Source organism: Bufo gargarizans, chromosome 6 (assembly GCF_014858855.1).
Source record: "Bufo gargarizans isolate SCDJY-AF-19 chromosome 6, ASM1485885v1, whole genome shotgun sequence".
Taxonomy (NCBI): domain Eukaryota; kingdom Metazoa; phylum Chordata; class Amphibia; order Anura; family Bufonidae; genus Bufo; species Bufo gargarizans.
In genome coordinates this window covers 315,511,859-315,534,344 of record NC_058085.1, presented here as the reverse complement: position 1 = coordinate 315,534,344, position 22,486 = coordinate 315,511,859, and the positions used below count along the sequence as shown (strand labels likewise).

The 22,486-nt window shown below is 43.9% G+C and overlaps 1 protein-coding gene across 1 annotated transcript; it reads right to left on the bottom strand.

Annotated features, from left to right (window-relative positions):
• Window positions 1-589: 589 nt before the first annotated feature.
• SIRT1 (sirtuin 1) lies at window positions 590-22,106 on the bottom strand. Its single transcript, XM_044299673.1, has 10 exons — window positions 22,085-22,106; window positions 21,449-21,862; window positions 20,061-20,174; window positions 17,840-18,081; window positions 16,320-16,472; window positions 14,538-14,685; window positions 12,916-12,995; window positions 11,274-11,460; window positions 9,402-9,950; window positions 590-1,913 (listed from the first exon to the last, which is right to left on the bottom strand). Exons 1-10 carry the CDS (start codon window positions 22,104-22,106, stop codon window positions 1,609-1,611), a joined length of 2,214 nt encoding a protein of 737 aa, XP_044155608.1. The 3' UTR covers window positions 590-1,608.
• Between the last annotated feature and the right edge of the window lie 380 nt (window positions 22,107-22,486).

Sequence of the window (22,486 nt, the reverse complement as noted above, 5' to 3'; positions counted from 1 at the left end):
GACCACAAAAAAATACCATGTTAAATCAAGTACAAGGAACACTTATTTTAATATGGAAGGAGAAACATACTGTCACTTGTCAAGTTAACACATAGGATTCAAGTGCATAAAAAGTTACATTTTCTTCAAAAAAAAAACTAAACAAAAAAAAAAAACCTGTACAGTTACATTCCAGAGTATAAATACTGCAATATCAATATGTATCAAGAATACATACTACAGAGAAATTTGCATATTAAGGCTACTTTCACACTAGCGTTTTAGTTTTCCGGTACAGAGATCCGTCATAGGGGCTCAATACCGGGAAATAAACGCTTCAGTTTTGTCCCCATTCATTGTCAATGGGACAAAACTGAACTGAACAGAACAGAACGGAGTGCTCCAAAATGCATTCCGTTTAGTTGCGTTCCCATTCCGGAGAGCAAACCGCAACATGTTGTAGTTTGCTTTCCGTCCTGGGATGTGGAGGAAGACGGATCCGGCATGACCCCCAATGAAAGTCAATGGGGACGGATCCGTTTTCTCTGACACAATAGAAAATGTATCTGTCCCCCATTCACTTTCGATGGAGTTCATGACGGATCCGTCTTGCCTATATTAAAGATAATACAACCAGGTCCGTTCATAACTGATGCAGATGGTTATAGTAATAGAAGCGTTTTTGCTGAACCCTGCCGGATCCAGTAAAAACGCTAGCGTGAAAATAGCCTAAGATGACAGACTTTTTATTGAAAGGACTGAAAGAAATTCTCCCAGAGGGACAGATCCCTCCCCACCCATACGAAGACAACACAAACCTAACAAAATAAATTAGGCACAGTATTGACACAAAAAAAAGCTGCGGAACATGAATATCGCGGGAACAGTTGCATTTACCCGGATTACCCGGAAAGCCGAGCATCCATTTTTATATTATGGCGATCTGTACAAACACATTCATATATATATATATATATAAAAACAAAAACAAAAAAAAAGACAAAATTAGAAATTTCTCATTTACATTGGCTCGTTGGTAACCTAAATATCTGTTTAAGTCTGAATTACAAAACCTAAAATGCAGAAAATTAGTCATTCAGTTGAAGAATAATGATAGACTAGAAAATGTCAAGTTGTCGGATAAAAAAAAAAAAAAAAGTACAGAAAAAGCTAAGAAAACTATGCAAGTGTTTTCTGTTGTCGGCATCTGATAATGTACTGCTACTCAAAAAAAAAGTAATGACAATACCTTGTCTTTGGCCTATTTTAGCTGTCCCTTTAATCGAAACCTTAGATTTAAATATCTTTTGTCATAACTGAAAAACAAACCCAAAAAAGAAAAACTAAAAAAGTCTCTAGAAGGATACATAAATTATTGGCCACAATACTGCATAAGTCTTCCCACCACTACGCAGACAGAAAAAAGCCAGTTACAAAAATAATTACAGAGGGGTTTAGAGTGAATATAAAGTTCTTTAAAAATTCTTACGACCGTTTACTTTGTGTGTTTTCTTATACTTTTTAACATTTGTGTTTAGCATGCTTTTGAATCCACATGTTCCCATGCTTCTTACTGTCCAGGTTAAATCATTAATGCTGGTGTTTAGAAGAGCTAAGGCAGTGTCTGTTCTATAACTTTGTAGGTGCGTCGTCATTACCTAAAACCTCATTGTTTTCGTACATTAAAAGCCCTTCAGACTCCTCCTCGAGCCCAACTCTATGTTCTGTGTCTGAGTCATTGTCAAATTTGACCCGGTAAAAATCCTCATTCTCGCTGTCTTCATCGACGTGTTCCTGTAAACTTGGGCTTTGTAATGATTCGCTGTCGCTGTTCGTTCCGCACGAGCTGGATGACAGGTCTTCCTCAGAATCCGAATACACCTCTGCACCGTGGAAAATATAGCGATTTGGGGCCATAAAAAGATACTGGGTGCCTACAAAAAAAAAAAAAAAAGAGGCATAATTAAATTAAGACAAAAGCCTGTAGTATTACGCGTTACTCCCATCAATTTTAAGAATATAAAAGCTAAAAAGGGCTGCATCCCCTTCACAGTGGCGATCACAGCAGGGAATTATAGCAGAGCTTCATTCTCTGCAGTCCAACTTCCACCCATCAGAGAATTAAAATTAAATTTGACCCAAGTTGTTTACTCTATCGAGGTCAGGGTCAACTGCGACCACAGCATTTAAAAAGGCATCTGTCAGCAGATTTGTACCTATGACACTGGCCGACCTGTTACATGTGCGCTTGGCAGCTAAAGGCATCCGAGTTGGTCCCATGTTCATATGTGCCCGCATTGCTGAGAAAATTGATGTTTTAATATATGCAAATGAGCCTCTAGGAGCAACGGGGGCGTTACCGTTACACCTAGAGGCTCTGCCCCACCCTCTGCACTTTCATACAACCTGGCAGTAAAAACCATCACCTGGACCTGTCAAAGTGCAAAGTGCAGAGGGCACAGCAGTTGCAGAGAGAGCAGAGCCTCTAGGTGTAACATCAACGCCCCCGTTGTTTCTAGAGGATCATTTGCATATATGAATACATATTTTTTCTCAGCAATGCCCTTTAAGCAGGTCCCATCATTAGCAGCCCCCATGGCAAGATGGTGGGATGCTGATGGGGGCCTTACAAAGATTGCCTGTCACTGAATGGCTAACAGGAATAATACAGAGCAAAACAAGATTACTGTGAATAGGCGATTAGAAAATTGCAAAGTCAAGCCCCAAAGAGGTACCAATGAGAAGAGGAACATTAATGGACATCTTTAAAGTAGCACAGAAGAGCTTTCAAGGAAAGGTTCACCTTTAAAGGGGTTATTTTGAAATGATATTTACTAAAAGGCCCCAAACTGTATTGTTCTGCACACATCTGAAAATGTACCAGACACCCATGTATGGGCAAGCTAAACACCACAGAGGCATTGTGTCCACATGGCAGAGAGAGGCCAATACTCCATTTACTCACGTGACTACCATCTCTGCCACCCTGGAAACAACCTCTTAATATGTGAAGAGTCTCCTGCATCTGCACATGGCCTAAACGCACTCAGTTACCTTCCAGTGCTCGTGTAGAAGGGCATGTGCCTACACAAGTCAGACGGCAGAGCCATTTTGCATCCTATGGATTTCGCCAACCCCTGTCATCAATATCTCCCTGCAAATGTGCATTAGTTACATCACAGTAAGGGTCTATTCACACATCCGTAGAATGGGTCCGCATCGGTTCTGCAAATTGCGGAACGAGTGCAGATCCATTCATTATCTATGGGGCAGGAATCGATGCAGACAGCACACAGTGTGCTGTCCGCCTCCGCATTTCCGGAGAGCGGCCCCCGATCTTCTGGTACGCGGCTCCGTAAAAAAAAATAATAATAATAATAATAATAATAGAACATGTCCTATTCTTGTCCGCAATTGCGGACAAGAATAGGCAGTTCTATAGCGGTGCCGGCCGGGTGTATTGCAGATCCGCAATACACTCTGAACGTGTGAATGGACCCTAAATGGAAGATTCTGACTATAGATAAGAGATTCAGGCTGGGGCTACATGAAGGTTGCGTCTTCACATGGCGACATTGCATCTAATGATTGTCAATGGGGTTGCGATGCAACAACCAACCTGCCACGACAGTCACAGAGCCCAACAGTGTTGGATTTCTGGTCACGTTGGCGTTGCCATCACAGAACACAATGCAAACTTTTCTGTTATTTGGCAAGTCAAAAGTTTTGGTTGAGCAACACATGTTGCCGTGTACCCCAGCCTAACAGATCTCTGCATCAGAAGGTAACTAACCCTACTGAAATAGAGATGGAGACATCGGCTAGGACAAAATACATTCCTAATGTCATCAAGCCACACATTGTCTAATTTGGCAGCATTGCTGATCTGCCAAACACTTAATTTCCTTTTGATTTGTCAATGAACTATTTTTGATGGCTAAGGGTCCATTCACACATCAGTATTTTGTAATCCGCATCAGTTCCATCAATTAGCAAAATAGAATGTGGACCCATTCACGTTAATAGCCCCTCAAAAAAATGCGGACAGGACTCAGTGTGTTCCACGAATCCGCAAAAAATAGTGCCTGTCCTACCATTGTCCACAAAATGCAGTCCATGGTCTGCAAAAATGCGGATGACCTTCGGAATGCATCAATATATGTCATCCACAATTGCGGATCCGTTTCCAGGAAATAGAAAAAAAATAAAAATAGTTTTAGTACCCTAGCAACATATATTCCTCCTTCTGTAACGTAACGGATGTACAATTGGCAAAAATGGAAGGTTTTTGCAGAAATCTGGATCTGCCAAAAAACTAAACGAAAATCTGGAAAAGAAAATTATTTACGTGTGACTGGACCCTTATACTTTCACACTAGCATTAGGATTGTCCAGCAGGGATACAGCCTGCCGGATCCGTACTAACGCTTGCACATCATCAGATCACTATAATGGGGATGAGCCGGAGATGCAGCCGCAACACAGCAAACATGTCGAGAGGCGGCCGGACAAATATAGCAGCATGCTATCAGCATGTTTGCCGTGCTGCGGCCGCATCTCCCGCCTAAGGCTGAAACGATTCATCGATGTAATCGATAAAAGAAAAAAAAACCTTGATGCAGTTTTCCCGCATCAAGGATTAGTTTCAAGTGATCACGGGGCATGAGTGAAATTAAGTCTTTCACTCACCGCTCCGTGGTCTCCAGTCGGCACCGCGCTGCAGGGCCTGGCGTGCACACGACGCTGGCTGACACGGTGTGTGAGGTCAGGTCCCTCCCGGTGCATGCTGGGAAGAAGACGCGTTTGTCTCCTACGGACTCCATGTCAGCGCACTGCCAGGAAAGGTAAGTATAAGATAGCACTAGCAGGGGCCTGAATCTGGGGGTTGGGCGTAGATTTGAAGGGGGCACCGTTGATTAGAAGTGTTGGCGCTGGGGGACATGGATGGCAAATTGGCAATGGCATGCATGGAGGGGCAAATTATATCTGAAGGGGACTGGGGGAGTGAGGGATACGGCATGGAGAGGCTGATCCAATGGCAGTGGGGGACATCCGAATGGATGGCATGACCGCACTGAGGGAGTGGGCTGGCAAAATGGCAATGGATGGCATGGGGGTCTGACTGATTGCAGCAAGGGAGGTTCTGATGGTGGTGGTGGCAGCCTGGGGGTCTGATCATGGTGGCACTGGCATGGGGGGGGGGGGGGGGAGACCGATTTGAGGGCAAGGCTGACTAACTTGGGGTTATTTTTGGCCGAGATGTGATTTGGGGGTGTAGTTTGAGCTGATGAAAAATATTTTGTTTCTGAAATTCTTATTTTACTCCCCCGCCCCCCCTGTTTTACTGTTGCACAATGCAATAGGCAAGAGCTAAAGTAGAATTACCTTACTTCAACTGCGAAATGGACAAAGAGAGAAAAAATGGTGAGGCAGAGGGGCGAACAGAAGAGACATGACAGAGAAAACGGCACAGAGTGTCCAAAGTTTGGGATCATTTCAAGCTGAAAAAGAACGAAAGCTCTGTACAGTGTGTCTATTGTAAAACCGAACTAGCCTACCATAATAGCACAACATCAATGCTTCAACATCTCACCAGAAAACACCCGGTTTTCGCATTTAGTTCACCGAGCGGACCAGACCCAAGCTAAGTAAAGCAAACATTTTATATGATCTACACACAGGCTTTGCATTGTAAGAATAATTGTTTATTTAACCTCTTTTTCAGTACATCACAATCACAGCTACGTGTGGACAGCATTCTGAACATGATTGTCACAGACATGCGCCCGCTATCTATGGCAGAGGATGAAGGTTTTCAGAGGAGGATTTCCACTTTCAATCCAAGATACACTCTTCCTTCAAGAACCTACTTCATGAAAATTATGGAGAAAAAGTATGAAGAAATCAAAGGCAAGTTGAAGAACACTTAAGGAGACTGACGGCATTGCACTTACAACGGACATTTGGAAGAGCGTTGCTACAGAAATTTATCTGGGGTTGACGAGTCATTTTCTTGGGAAGGATTGGGAAATTGAGTTCTGCAGCCTAACTACGATGCCCCTTGAAGAAAGGCACACAGCTGCAAATATTTAAGAGCGGCTTGAGGATGTTATTGCCGTTTTTGGCATTCCACCAAAGAAAGTCAAAGCTCTTGTCCATGACAATGGTGCTAATGTTGTAGCAGCAGTGAAGTGAAAAATTTAAAAGAAAAACATGGATGGGCATCAGGGCGATGTGCAGGTCACACCCTGAACCTGGTTGTGCAAAGCGCTCTGAAGAACCACCAGCTATCTCTAAGTGTGTGGCTTGTGTAAGATGCCTTGTTTGAGCATTTTAAGAAGAGTGAGTTGGCATGCACCAAGCTAAAGGAGAAACAGCAGATGGGTACACCACAACACATGCTGGTGCATGATGTAAGTACGCGCTGGAATAGCACTTATCACATGATATCAAGACTGCTGGAACAAAGATGGCAAGTGACTGCTGCTCTCCCAGACCCAGAAGTGACTCCACCAGGAGGAAAACACCACCACCTTGTTCTGAAGCCTGAACAGTGGAGCCTGATAGTGGAGCTAAGCCAGGCCCTTGAGCCATTTGAAGGAGCTATGGTGTTTCTGAGTGGACAGAAGTACATGATCCTCTCTGCACTTCCAGAGCTAGTGCAGAACCTAAAGAAGTCCATACGGGGTTTAGCTTTTAAGACTGCACCATTAAGGTCATACCAGGCTCACGTGGTAGAACAGATCACAACAAGATGGCAAGAACTGTCTACGTTTCAACCTGACTCTTCAGACACTGCCCTAATTGCCGCTGCTCTGGATCCCAGATTTAAGAAACTTAAATTCTTGTCTGCTGATGAATCATTCAAGGTCCAAAAGCACAGTACAGAGCATGGCACTTGTTAATGACAGGTAATGACACAGCCCAGGGAACATGATGGAGCTTCTTCTAGAAGAGTCCAGCTCCAGCAATGAAGAGGATTAGGAGCAGCAGTTAAGTCAATCTGTGCAGAAGGAGGTCTTAATGTACTTTGGAGAACATTCCATATCCAAGAAAGAGAATCCGTTGTCCACGGTGGAAAACAAATGAAACGCTATGCGGTACTAGCAAAACTGGAAAAGTCCTTTCTGTGTATTCCAGCAACATCCTTGCCATCAGAGCGTCTGTTTTCTGCAGCAGGAAACATAGCATCAAAGCGCAGGGCCAGCCTCAGTTCTGAGCATGTGGAGATGCTCGCTTTTCTTCATTGCAACCGCCAAATGATCCTTTAGGCCAGTGATAGGCAAACTACGGCTCTCCAGCTGTTGCAGAACTACAACTCCCAACATGCAAAGACTGCCTACAGCTTTCAGCCTACAGCAGGGCATGGTGGGAGTTGTAGTTTTGCAACAGCTGGAGAGCCGCAGTTTGCCTATCACTGCTTTAGGCCATGAATCAGCAACCTTTGGCACGCCAGCTGCTGTGAAACTACCACTCCCTGCATGCAACACGCTCTGTTCTTCTAACTCCTATAGAAGTGATTGAAGCATTCTGGGAGTTGTAGTTCCTGGACAGCTGGAGTGCCGGAGGTTGCTGATCACTGCTTTAGGGTAAGCTGGTTCATGCAAACTTACATGCACTTTACCATAAGTACCTTGTTCAGGAGATCGCTGTATCCAAACTGGTGTAAAGGTCAATTGGTTTAGCAACCAATCAGATTCCACCTTTCATTTTTCAAAGCTGCTTTGGAAAACGAAAGGTGGAATCTGATCGGCTGCTATGGGGAAACTAAGGCCTCATGCACACGACCGTTTTGGTTTGCATCCGAGCCGCAGCTTTTGCAGCCTGGATGCGGACCCATATACTCAGTGTGCTGTCCGCATCCGTTGCTCCGTTCTGTGGCCCCGCAAAAAAAAAAAAAAAAAAAAAAAAAAAAAAAAAAATAATATTATATATATTATATATATATATATATATATATATATATATATATATATATATATATATATATATAACCTGTCCTATTCTTGTCCGTTTTGCAGACAAGAATAGGCAGTTATATCAATAGCTGTCTGTGCAGTTCCGAAAATTGCGGAACGCACACGGACACCTACCGTGTTTTGCGGACCGCAAAACACACAACGATCGTGTGCATGATGCCCAAGTCAGTTTTCCTTTACACCACTTTTGATAAATTTATTCCCAGCCCCCCCCTCCCATAGTTTTTGCCATCTAAAAATGCCAGAAAGCCTTAGAAGAAAGCAGTACAGATGTGTGCAAGACAGAACTAAAGTTGCCTGAAAGTTGAACAACATAAAGGGTAAGGCAATGCTTATGTCTTACTACTTTGTTTACTTGTATTTTATTTAAATTTTTTTTAAGTAATTTTGCATTTTTTATTTGAAATTTTGCTTTTAAAAGAAATTTGATCTTATTTAGGTTTCTTTAACAGCTTGGGCCAGGTTCACATTGCACTGTGACCACTGGGACTCTGATCATCTGGCGACTGTCCGGAGTCCAGCCACAAAATGCTAAGTCGCTGTGCAGCATTTTCTTGTCCGGATCCCCATTACAGTCAATGGGCATCCAGCTATGACAGATGCAGCCAGTAAACTCCGGCAGTCTAATCCTCCACCGGAACAAACTGCCGGAGTTTACAACATAACCTTAGATACACATTCTGGCAGAAGAACAGCCTGCTGGAGTATACCGTATTGGGTGTAGCCGGATACAACCAGCTATATGCTCTCATTGACTATAATGTGGTCCAAGGCCATCTGGCCATGTGTCGGCATACATGCTGGGTATCGTCCAAAGCTTTTTGTTTCTGGTCCGGCTAAAACCCAGCTTGAATGCTGTAACAAGGCCGGACCCAAATCGCTGCAGCAGCCAGCTATACCTGATACAGTACATTCTGGCTGTTCTTCTGACAGAATGTATATTGCAACTGTGAAAGAAGCCTTGTGTGTGCAATAATGTGCGATATTACTGTAAGAAATAAAAATACTGTTTTTATAAAGCAATACGTTGTTTTAAGAAGGTTTTTCTTATTAGAGTACTCAATTAATCGTAAAAATAATCAATCGAATACTAAAATAATCGTTTACTGCAGCCCTTCTCCCGCCTGTCCCCATTACAGTTAATGGGGCTGGACTTTCGGCAGCACACTTGTGCAAGCGTTAGTACGAACAAACCTAATGCTAGTGTGAAAGTAGCCTTAAAAAAGGTTCCTTAACCATAAGGTGCTAGATAAAAGACATTTGCTATGTTATCCACTGGTGTACAGATGATACATCAACACAGACGCAGGAAAACTGCACAAAAACCGAAACCAAAATCTATTTCAACGCTGCACAGAAAACAGGATGCCAGATAAGACAGTAATGACAAGCATGTGAAAGTCCGCCGAAATATCCATGAAAGACTCAAACACGCAGGCTTACCATCCAGACGTTTGCTGATCTGTTCCTTTACAGCTTTACTTGTCAGACTTTTCCTGGATGTATCAATACTGCTCTCTGTAAGAAACTTCTTGGAATCGTCATCATTGCTAACTGGGTTCTCACTTACAGGCTCGGACGTCTCCAGCTGCGTTATGCTGGCTATACCGTTAGCATTGCCTGCGCCCATTTTTCCTGGTCCACTCTGAGAAAGTTCAGATTCACTTTCTGAAGACTGACATTCTTCCAAGGGTGGAGTCAGTGGCAGTTCTGGGCGAGCTAACCAGTCTTGTGAAAAGACATCTTGTCCGGCACCTATGGGCCTAGGTGTCGTCGTCTCTGGCAAAAGTACTTTGTTTGGTCGAGGAGGCTTTTCTGTGATTTCTGAAAGTTTAATGGAACTGGAACAAAGTGCTGTATACTTTCCGCCCAGCCTCTGGCACAATTCATTTATAATAACATCGCAGTCACCAAGTAGTTCAATATCAAAATGGAGATGAGGCAATGGCTCTCTGTTGATTAAAATTTGAGGCACTTCATGAGGGATTGAACCTTAAGGGGGGAAAAAAAGAAGAAAAAAAAAAAAAAAGGGGGGGGGGGGAGTAGTTAGTATAATAATCCAACCACAAAAACAGAATAAGGGTCCATTCACACGTCCGTAGTGTATTGCGTATCTGCAATACACCCGGCCGGCACCCCCATAGAACTGCCTATTCTTGTCCGCAATTGCAGACAATAGGACGTTCTATTTTTTTCCGGACCTGCAGACCGGGGCCGCGCTCCGGAAATGCGGATGTGGAGAGCACATAGTGTGCTAATGAGAGCATCCATTCTATCCCTATAGAGAATAAATGGGTCCGCACCCGTTCTGGATATTGCAGAACGGATGCAGACCCATTTTATGGACGTGTGAATGGACCCCAAGCTGTAATTTTCTGTAATCCACAGCGAATCTGAAGTAAAATCAGAACTCAATGCTTAATGATGAAGTGTGCTGCAAAATTCCACAACAAATCCATCATATACTGGATAAGCTGGGTACATGGACATCTGCAACATGACCTAAAGCCTGTATGTACAATTTTTTTTCCATAAATTCGGAAACGTGACTGGGACAACCAGTCATAATTATACTGCACCACAACTACAAGAGTGCACTTACACAGTGAAGAGGCAGCAAACACTCACATGAGTGCCGTGGCCTATTGAATGCCGCCAATCTGACATTTGTGACCTGTCCTGAGGTCATGCCATCAATACGCTAGCCCTGCACGCAGGTCATGCCATCAATACGCTAGCCCTGCACAACCCCTTTAACTCCTGCAAGAGGTCTCTTAACATATCAAGTTATTTATCCCACACTGTGAAAACCTGTATTTAAAAAAAGAGAATTGCCGTTTTTGGTCACCTCGCCTCCCAAATGTTAAAGGGAAAGAAAAAAAAATAAAAGAGTAAAATAGTTGTTTGAACCCAAATGGTACCAACAAAAACTACAGCTCGCCCCAGAAATTAAGTCCTCACAAAGATCCAGGTAAGGATGTTAGATTGCGGTGACAAAGCAATAAAAAATAAATAAATAAAAAATCTGACACTGGCTGACCTGTTACATGGGCACTTGGCAGCCTAAGACATCTGTGTTGGTCCCATGTTCATATGTGCCCGCATTGATGAGAAAAATTATATATATATATATATATATATATATATATATATATATATATATGCAAATGAGCCTCTAGGAGCAACAGGAGCATTACCGTCACTCATTTAGATTATCAATCAATGGAGTCTGTATCACACAAGTGGGCTGTATTAAGAGTCTGGCAGAACAGAACATGCAGATGATGCTCTCAGGCGAATCTACTAAACACTTACTTGGTATTAGAGCAACCGGCCTCACTTTCAATGAAGAGCCAATAACAATAAGAAGGTCAACCTCATCCTTGTCATACTTCATCGCCCTGTGAAATTCCTCTGGTAAATTCTCTCCAAAGAAGACAATATCAGGTTTCATGATTGCAAGTGGCTCATCTGGAGGACACTTTGGACAATGCGGCACAATCTACACAGCAAAAACAAGGACACCATGATTTTCAGAATAGTAAACCTGTTACTACTAACAATACACAGCACATTTAAAGGGAGTAGACTGTCAGCAGTTTCTACCCCTCAAATCTACTCATAGCACTAAATATATTAGGTGCAACTCCATTAAAACTAATGTATGTTGATGGTCACACTAGCTGCATAAGAAAAAGAAGCATTAATTAGTCTTCTGCCGCAATGTTAAATGTTCACTGGGCACTCCCTAAGGGGCCGTTAACACAGCGGCTTTTACCACAGAATTTAGATGCAGCGTCCTTTCTACCTCTCATTCATTCAATGGAAGGCAGAGCTGAGGACTAGTGTTGAGCGAACTTGTGTTTTAAGTTCAGGGTCTAAAGTTCGGGTTATCGAAGTATCCAGTTATGAATTCCGCTACCGCGGACCATAACGGAATTTACAATCCATAACGGGATACTTCGATAACCTGAACTTTAGATGCCAAACTTAAAACACAAGTTTGCTCAACACTACTGAGGATCACAGAGCGGTAGCTTAACACCACAGCGAGAACGCACATGGCCGCCGAGCGCTGGCGTAAAGAGGTTATCCAGGAAAATATATTTTATGTGCTATCCTCAGGATAGGTCATCAATATCAGATCTGCGGGAGCCTGACTCCCTGGCCTACGGCCAATCAGCTGTTAGAAGAGGCTGGGCACTCCATGAGCACTGCAGACTCTTCCTAGGCCATATGACATCACTGTACATTGGTCACATTCAAGTCAATGGGACTGAGCTGCAATACCAAGCACAGTCGCTGGGAGCCCAGAGCACTCTGGTGAGTGCAGAGGCTCCCCGAAACGTCTGAAGATCTGATCTTTACCCAAAGCACCCCTTAAAGCCACTGCTCCTTGATCCTCAGAGCTGACTCCCACTGAAATGATTGGGAGTCAAAAAGGATGCAGCTGGTGGTGGTTCTTTAGCAAAACTTCAGAACGGCTGCCTGCTCCAAAACCGGCCGTGTGAACAGCCCCCAACTCTGCGCTAAAAGCAGCCTTTCCCTCTGCTCGAGTGATATCTCTAGCATCCATCCAGAGGCCCTCAAAAGCAATCACTTGAAAGCAGAGTGGTGGGGGTGCATCCACTGCAGAGAGCCCAAGACACTTCAATAGTATTACCACTCAGTTTTCTGTTACTGAAAAGCTGAGACAACATGCCAAGGAGGAAACATCCATTCTAATCAAGACAAGAATCAACAACTTCATTTACTCAAATCACAATAGTTCTGGAGCAGTGCCAGTCGGAGCATTACGTACAGCTCGTGCCTTCGGGGAGTGCGTGCACTTTCGTGCTCACCTATAGAACCAAGCAAGATACGGTTTTCCCCATTTACTGTTGTTAGAATTGTTGGCATATAAGCACTACAACTCAAAAATGTGTTTGCCTGTTTTTACAAAAATTTTAAATATTACCTGATTAAATATGTCCTCCCTTACGGCTTCACAGTCGACTTTGTGTTTGCATATTAAACAGGAAGCCATGGCAAATGATCCTATGGGAAACACACAACATAAACGTAAGATTCCTTTGCACAGAATTTAAGTGTACTTACACATCTACCATATTGTTTAAACTAGAAGATACACACTTTTTCAAAAGAAGAAATTTGCTAGCGGTCCATGCGCACAACCGTATTTCTGGGTCCATATCTATTTCGCAATTCTGCAGAACGGGTGTGGACCCAATCATTTCAATGGGGCCGTAAAAGATGCGGACAGCACACAGCGTAGTTCCGTTCCGCAGCCCAGGAAAAAGATAGAGCATGTCCTATTCTTGTCCACAATCGCAGACAAGAATAGACATTTCGTTAATAGGGCTGGACATCTGCGTTCTGCAAAATGCGGAACGCACACGGCAGTTACTCGATTTTGCAGATGTGCAATTTGCGGACCGCAAAATACTTATGGTTGTGTCAAGCGATCCTAAACAAAGTGCTGATCAGATAAATCCCAGAACAGTAATTTAGAAGAAGTCTGTGGCCGTGCGTTCAGTGTTCACTTTCTGCTTGGATCAGGCCATCGATATGGTACATCACACAACAGGCTTCATACACACACAGACAGTACGTCAGGCACACTAAACAAGCAGTTTTTCCTTTCCAGTTTCACTGCTTAAAAAGGTTTTCCGAGACTTTATCTTCTGGTTACGTGACTTACGTCATTAATAGCCGATTGCTGAGGGTCAGACACTCGGGACCCCTACTGGTCAGCTGTTTAAGAAGGTGTCTGCTACTTCTCAAACTGCTGATCATCAGGGAGCCTGGGCGTCAAACCGCCACAGATCAGATACTGATTAATCCAGATTATAGGTCACTACTAGAAAAGTCTCGGAAACCCCCCATAGGACTATATTCAGGCTCTGTTAGGAGTATTAAGCAACATATACCACTAGCATTTGTCTGTATATAGCAATACAGATACAGTGACGTATGTGGGCCAATGGTCACACTGCAAAAAAAGGGCAGTATACTTGTGGTACTGTATAATGCCTAGTTCACACAATCTTTTTTTTTTTTGCGAGTGTACGGGACTTTTTTTTGTGGTCCGTATACGGAACCATTCATTTCAATGGTTCCGCATTAAAAACGGAATGTGTTCCGCAAGCATTCCGTTTCCATATTTCCGTTCCATTGAAAGATAGGACATGTCCTATTATTGCCCGAAAATCACATTCCGTGCCTCCATTCAAGTCAATGGGTCCGCAAAAAAAACGGATACATACGGAAATGCATCCATATGTCTTCCGTATCCGTTCCATTTTTGTGGAACCATCTATTTAAAATGTTATGCCCAGCCCAATTTTTTCTATGTAATTACTGTATATGCCATACTGAAAAACAGAACGGAAACCCAACGGAACAACGGATCCGTGAAAAACGGACTGCAAAAAACTATAAAAGCCATACGTTCGTGTAAACTAGGCCTAAGTGCTTGAAGTGAAACAGGGACCTACAGCTACGTTAAGCATACGTGGCGAAAGCTTTCCTGCTGCATACACCAAATGTGTTCACACGATTTACTGTACAAATCCTCACCATGACATTGTATAATCCGCTGAATTCCTGCAACTTGCTCCAGAGTATCTATATTCTGAGTATAATTTCTAAGCAGTTTTCCCTCCTTATCCAGCATAGCAATAAATTTGTGGCAGAGAGATGGTTGGAATTGGCCAGGAAAGATTTCCTAAAATAGGGAGAACAAAAAAAAAAAAAAAAAAAACAATGGGTTATAATATATGTTCAAAAGCAAATAAAATCATCAGCAACAGTTCTGGCACAGACTACTGTAGATACAGAGGTTCAACTGCTTCAGAGTAATTCTACAGACGTGGCTAGTTTTATGCTGGGATATAGGAGTGGTATGGATCGGACCATACTACTAATAGGCCATAAAAACAATTACAAAAGATGTACTTGCCATTTCTTCTCTTCTGTAGGGCTCATAGACATTATGGCTATGCCAAATCCACTTTCAAACAGACAAAACGAATGAATCTAGATGGACCCCATAAAATGCATCCACCCCCCCTCCCCATAAAATGCATCCATATTTGTGACTTTTTAAGCTTCTCGCCACTTTGGAAAAGTTTTGAAAAAGGTGGGGTTTAGCAGAAAGGATTTAAAGTGAACCGGTCATCAACTTTATGCTGACCTCACTGAGGGGAGCATAAAACAGTGATAGAGATGCTGATGTCAGCGGTGTGTCACTCATGCCGAGAACCAGCATCATAAGCATTGCAGCCCAGGCCTGGAAAAGAGTCAAATCTACCTGAGAAGAGTCCTGGTTATTATAATCTCCTGCTCTCTCGCCCATCTGCTGATGATTGGCAGCTCTCTCCTAGAGAGAAAGGGAGAAAACTAGGTAGAAGACTGTCAGTCATCAGCAGGTGAGCAGGAATTCATGAATGACCAGGACTCTTCTCAGGTGGCCGGGACTCTTTTCCAGGCCCAGTCTGCAATGATTGTGATGTTGGTTCTCGATAACTTATAAATGACAGACCGCTGAAATCAACTCACCCGTCTCTACTTTATTCCGCCGTTAGTATGGACAAAAAAAGTTGATGACGGGTTCCCTTTAAAAAAGGACCTCACACAGTTTATTGTTAAACCAAGTACCTTTACAAAGGGGGGGGGGGGGGGGGGGGGGGGGTGTAAGCTCCGCTGATGCTGCTATAACGTATTTTTTTCCCAAACGCCCCTTGGCTGCCCTGTTGTGCCCCTGTTCTATTTTTGCGCCCTGTATGTGAATAGATAGCACAAGTACAGGGAGGAGGAGACACCAGCACTTCTCAGGGGGAGCCTCCTACTCCCTGGCTGTCGTAGCGGACCATGTCACCAGGGAGAAAAAACTGCTCATCTTCTCCCTGGCTGTGACAAGGCCCACTGAAAATTTAACAAAAAAAAAAAAAAAAAACAACAGCAGTCCTCCTTAATATGACTTATGCCAGAAATTGGAAAAGTTAGTTGAAGTCTAGGCAAGCCCCTAGCTGGCGTAGACTTCAGTTTCTGACTGCCAGATACGACTAATTTATTAATGGGCATCAGCCTCTTAAAGGGGTTGAGCAGTTTCCTATATTGATTACCTATCCTCAGGATAGGTAATTAATATCAGACCGGCAGGGTCCATTAATATAGGAAACTGGCCAACCCCTTTAATAAATTAGGCACATGTCACAGACACAGGGAGATCAGGACTGTTTTATAGAAAGGTCAGTCTTGATATTCTCCTCCGATATGCAAAGCATGCTTAATTACCATGAACATTCAAATTCATAACCTTTACCAAAATACATTTCATCTTTTGAGATCAAAACCTACCTTTGCAAATTTAAAGAATGGCCTTGGATCCTTTCTAAAATACTCAATATCAAACATGGCTTGAGGATTTGGAAGGTCTGGAAAATCCACTGCAAGTCGTGCATAAATGCCATCTCTTGATCTGAAGTCTGGAATCCCACATGAAACGGAAACCTACATTGTGTGACATAGAAAAGCTTGTAATGTAATCTTCAAGTGAGCAGCAGTTGTCACAATTCACTTGTCACAGAGCTGGACATTAAAGGAAGGCATAGCTACACTGGCCACAACAGTGGATTATAGAAGGCAATCAATATATTAATCCCATCACTGCCAAGAACAGATCTAATTAGGGCTTTAACCCCTTCAGGATCGGCCAATTTTCCAATTTTGAGTTTCTGTATTTCACTCCTGGACCCATAACTTTTTTACTTTTCCATTCACATAGTCTTATGAGCGCTTGGTTTTTGTGGGACAAGTTGTTCTTTCTAATTGCACATACGATGTAGTTGGAAGTTAGGAGAAAAAAAATAAAATCAAATAAGCTGGAATTGGAAAAAGATGCAATTACTAAATTACTTTACGAAAAAAGATTTTTGCTTTGCATTGCGATAACTTTTTAATAGTTATGTCTACGGTGCTGTGTAAGGGCTTATTTTTTGGCAAGGCGATCTGCAGGGTTTTTTTATTGATAACATTTACGAGTGTATAAGATTACTTTTTATTCAATTCCCAGGCTGTGAGCTCTGCGCTGTGATTGGCCAGCGCTAGAGCAGAACAAGGGCAGACTCCGCCTACCATAACTTTGTGACTGAAATCTCTGCCTACTATAACTTAGTGGCCGGAGATACCGGAGGGAATAGCAGGAGAACGTAGCGGCGCCCGGGGATAATAGTAAGTGCAGTGAGATCCCGGGCGCCGCTCTCCATGTCTGTATACTTAGTTCACATTGTCATAAATCGGTGAAATGATTCACCACTGCAATCTATGGGAGCTACAGTACATTCTTATGGAGCCCTTTCACAGGCAAGGCTCCAGAGGAATGTATTGCTGTGGTAGCCTTGAGCCTTCCTAAGGCTACCACAGAACGAAAGGCTTCCCCCGTAAACCACAATATTCAAAGAGTGGTGCAAAATTGAGGACGGGGAACATGATGAACAATTTTATTTCATGATTATGCGCCATGGCGGGCTGCAAGTGAGAGGAAGGTCACAGTCATCTTTCCCCACAAGAGCTCTTGACCCCAGGGGTGCAATCGGATGTGCTCTGTCAAACTTAATACTGTTGTCACCCCATACAAAAAAAAAAAAAAATTAAATTCTCACCTAACATCCGTCATAAGGTCCATTTTAGTTTGCTCAAATACAAACTTATCCCCTATCCACAAGATATGGTATAGGCATCCGATTGGTCAGTCCCACTATTGAGAACAGGGGTCCCAATTCACCCAAATGAATGAAGCAGTAGTCAATCAATGAGGTGAGTCCAGCATTCAGACAGGTTTCCTTTAACAATAACAAATCTCAAGTAAAAGGACTTACCCCAGCTCCTGTTAAAACCATTATTTTCTTGCTTTCTTGTAGTAGCCTCACGGCATCCTCAATAGTGTTAATGTCCTTGCGTTTTTTCCTTTTCGGAGGGTCTGAGAGTATATTGATAACAATCTGCCACAGGGTCATATCATCCAGATCTGGAGGCGCAACGGATTCTGGAAGCAGATCTTTCAGAATGGTCCTAGGATCTGTGCCCATCATAAGGTGCCGCTGAACAAATGTGTAGGGTCCTGCAGACAAGACACTGTTATTAAGTATTCAGATCTGTAGGCAGCAATAAAATCAGGAGTCTAGGCAGCCATACTGCATGTGCTCAGCATTTCTTGCTAACCTGCAAAATGCACGATATTAACCACTTAAGGACCACAGGTTTATACCCCCCTAGTGACCAGGCCCTTTTTTTTTTTTTTACAAATCAGCACTTCACAACTTTAACGGTTTATTGCTCGGTCATGCAACTGGGCACCCAAATTAATTTTACCTCCTTTTCTTCTCACAAATACAGCTTTCTTTTGGTGGTATTTGATTGCTGCTGAGATTTTTCGTTTTTCTCATCTTAATAAAAAAAGACCGCAATTTTCTCAAAAAAAGTGTATTTTTAACTTTTTCTGGTAAAATTGTTCAAATATAATTACATTTCTATACAAGTTTGTGTCAGAATTTATTGTGCTACATGTCTGATAAAAAAAAATATCCAATAAGTGTATATTTATTGGGTTGCGCAAAGGTTATAGCGTTTACAAACTATGGTACAAAAATGTGAATTTCCGCATTTTGAAGCAGCTCTGAATTTCTGGGCACCTGTCATGTTTCTTGAGGTGCTAGAATGCCAGGATAGTATAAATGCCCCCCAAATGACCCAATTTTAGAAAGAAAACACCCCAAAGTATTCGCGGAGGGGCATGGTGAGTTCATGTACGATTTAATTTTTTTTCACAAGTTAGCGGAAAATGACACTTTGAGAAAAAATTTTTTTAATTAAAATAAAGTTTCCATTTCTGCTAACTTCTGGCAAAAAAAATAAAAAAATAATAATAATCTCCCACGGACTCACTATGCCCCTCAGTGAATACCTTGGGGTGTCTACTTTCCGAAATAGGGTAATTTGTGGGGTGTGTTTACTGTTCTGGCATTTTGGGCGGGCTAAATTGTGAGCAACCCTGTAAAGCATAAAGGTACTCGGACTTTCGGCCCCTTTATGCACCTAGGCTGCAAAAATGTGTCACACATGTGGTATCGCCGTACTCAGGAGAAGTTGGGCAATGTGTTTTGGGGTGTATTTTTACATATAACCATGCTGGGTGAGAGAAATATCTCTGTAAATTGACAACTTTGTATAATTTTCTTTTTTAAAGTTGTCATTTACAGAGATATTTATCTCACCCAGCATGGGTATATGTAAAAATACACCCCAAAACTCATTGCCCTACTTCTCCTGAGTACGGCGATACCACATGTGTGACACTTTTTTGCAGCCTAGGTGCACAAAGGGGCCCAAATTCCAATGAGTACCTTTAGGATTTCACAGGGCATTTTTACGCATTTGGATTCCGTGAGGGGTATGGAGAGTTCATGTAAAATTTTATTTCAGGGCCTATGCATTATATATATACGAATTACCGCCAAATTCGTACTCCTCCTTGGCTAAAAATACTCCTCATATTGTTAAAGGGTTTCTGTGATCTGAAAAATGGGTATTAATCTGGCTGACATTAGCGATGTGGTAATGTCAGCTGAACGTAACTATATTAGTGCCATCTCACTGCCTGCCGCCATTACTGAGAAAAACTGCTCCTAGAGGCTCCGTTCTCCCACCTCTGGCCGCGCCCTGCTACACTAGATTGACAGGGGCAGGCATCGTTGGTCTCCTACCTCCGGCCGTGTCTGCAGGGTAAATCTCGCGCCGTTCGAGATTGAACGGCGCAGGTGCAGTGAGTGAAGGGCTTAATACCCATTTTTCAGGTGACAGAAACCCTTTAAGAGGAGTATTTTTACTCTTCTGGAAAAAATGTCATGTGATCTCTGACCTCTAGGATCAGAAGTTCCATTCGCTCATCGCTAATTTCTACAATAGGGACCAAGGAGAGTGCGGGATGCACACACCCGGTCTCCGCATTTTGTGGATCTGTGGTTTGCAGACCGCAAAACGGCAACGCCCGTGTGCATAAGGCCTCAGCATTTATGTGAACTTGGACATAAAAATCGGTACCTATACAGGGCTTAGGAGTCCAGTCACTGGAGCTGGCATGGGAGGCTCGGTCATCTTCATCACTGTCACACGAATGGAATCCACCAGCAAGTTCATCGTCCAAGTGAAGATTTTCTGCAAAAAATTAAGTAAGAAAATGATCTTGTGAGATTTCCACCTACAGGATATGCTTGGATGCCTTACCCCACAGGGTAAGTAGCGTCTGGTATTATCTTATCCTCCTCTCCCTATTGAGCTATACACGTCACTACATCCATGTATACAGGCATGCTCAGATGAGAACGTCCATTCACAACAGTAACAGAATAACGTTCATTTTTACAGAGTCGTTAGACCCCTGTGGACTGAAAAGGGGTTTTCCGAAATCTTTTTACTGATGACCCATCCTCAGGACAGGTCATCAGTACCTGAGTGGTGGGAGTCCAACACCTGGGACCCCCACCGACCAGCTGTTTGGGAAAGCACTGGGTCAAGCAGCCTTCTTCAGCTTTCCATAGGCTAGTGATGTCACGTTCATAAGTCACATGACCTAGGAGCAGCTCAGACCCATAGAAATGAATGGGCAAGCACAGCCGCCATATAATGTGCGCTGCTGCGCTGGGTGAGCTGCAAAGAGTCTGCAGCCTTCTCAAACGACTGATAGGCGGGGGTGCTGGGTGTCAGACCCCCCACCGATTAGATACTGAAGACCTATCCAGAGGATAGGCAATCAGTAAAAAGATCTCAGAAAACCCTCTCAAGTGTCTATTAAGATAAGGGTGCACTCAGACACGGCGGTTTTTGTTGCAGAAATTTCCGCTACTAAAAATCAGTTCCATTCATTTGCACGGAGCAGCGTGCACACGGATCCAGTCAGGTGAATGGAACCGATCGGCAGTGCGTGCGCATGGAACCGATCGGCAGTGCGTGCGCATGGAACCGATCGGCAGTGCGTGCGCATGGAACCGATCGGCAGTGCGTGCGCATGGAACCGATCGGCAGTGCGTGCGCATGGAACCGATCGGCAGTGCGTGCGCATGGAACCGATCGGCAGTGCGTGCGCATGGAACCGATCGGCAGTGCGTGCGCATGGAACCGATCGGCAGTGCGTGTGCATGGAAGGGGCGTCCAATCCCCTGAGGCTGCCAGGACTTCGGCTGCACAAGATTATTTTCTCTTTTTATTCCAATAAGAGGAAATCCTTCCTGAAATCAACCAGTTGCACCAATAACCAATGTATGGCTCCATGGAGAATTTAGATTTATGACTCTAGCTCATTTAAAAATAAAAAAAATAAATAAAAAAAAAAAATAAATCGCAAATCCTAGGCATAAATGCCGCACCACAAAGCTGTGGGCTGCACGGATAGCAAGCACCTGCCGCCAGAGCTCCGTGCACACTGCGCTCACCTCCATAGTCCACAGCCTGGTCGGTCAGGTCTCCTCCATTCTGCAGCTCCTCTGCTCCCTCCTCCTCCTCCTCCTCTATGACTATCCCCACTTGCCGCTGGTCCACAGGAAGAAGGCCCGGAAGCGCCGAGCTATTGTGCGCCTTCACTCCGGCCGCTCTCTGCGCAGAGGCCTCTCCCTCTTGCAGGGTGGACAGTTCTGAGCTCCCTTCGCTCTCGCCCGGTAACGGCTGCCCGCCATTAGCCACTTCCGTCCGAGGCTTTTTGGCGACGGGCTCACCGTTTTCTTTCGCTACAGCGAAGAGGGAGCCGGAGAGCTGACAGCCCAGCCGAGCCGCGTCCGCCATCTTCCCACAGCCTGAAGTAGGAGGCGCACGGCCGCCCTCACGTGACACGTCTTCCACCAATGGCAGCCCTGCCTCGTGACGTAAACAATAACAAACCCCATCACGTGGAATGTGTAGCGGGGAATGAGAGAGAGAGGGGCGCGGGGCTCCGGTACCGGCAACGCCTCACTGTGCCACTACCCGGCTGTGCCCTGTAAAGCTCTGCATTGTAGTCCTTGTAACCGAAGGACGAGTTCACACATTGCGTATTTGTTGCAGCATTCACACTGAAGCTTCTAAACAACCCTCACCCGCAAATAATGTAAAAGCCATGTGTGAACACAGCCCTACGGAGGAGACGTTTCATGAAAGAGCCAGAACCTAGAACCATGTGGAAAGTGCTGCTAGTCTTAACATGTCCTTAGATCCGTGTCACGTGGGTGTGCGGCCCTGACCCTAAAGTGACCCTGGAAAAAATACTAAAAGTGGCCCTGTTTTTTAGTCGGGTCCAAATTAATGGAAGATAGGGCCAGCTGTACCGTATTGTGGCACATTATACCACCTCAACAGAGCCAAATACCGCAGTCCATTACAAAATACATCACCAAAAACTTCCACTGGACGGCTTCCACTGGAAGCCCCCTGGGCTTCGGCCCATCGGAATATTTCCCTGTAAGGATTATGGCCAATCTGCCCCTGACATGGACTCACTG

Bases quoted from the DNA above. Each gene is read 5' to 3' on its own strand.
- SIRT1 (XM_044299673.1), bottom strand. From the start codon at position 22,106: ATGGCTTTTACATTATTTGCGG. The intron at 12,996-14,537 runs GTGAGGATTTGT...TGTTTCCCATAG, and splicing joins GCGGATTATACAATGTCATG to GATCATTTGCCATGGCTTCC. The intron at 1,914-9,401 runs GTAAGCCTGCGT...TTTTTTTTGTAG, and splicing joins GATCAGCAAACGTCTGGATG to GCACCCAGTATCTTTTTATG.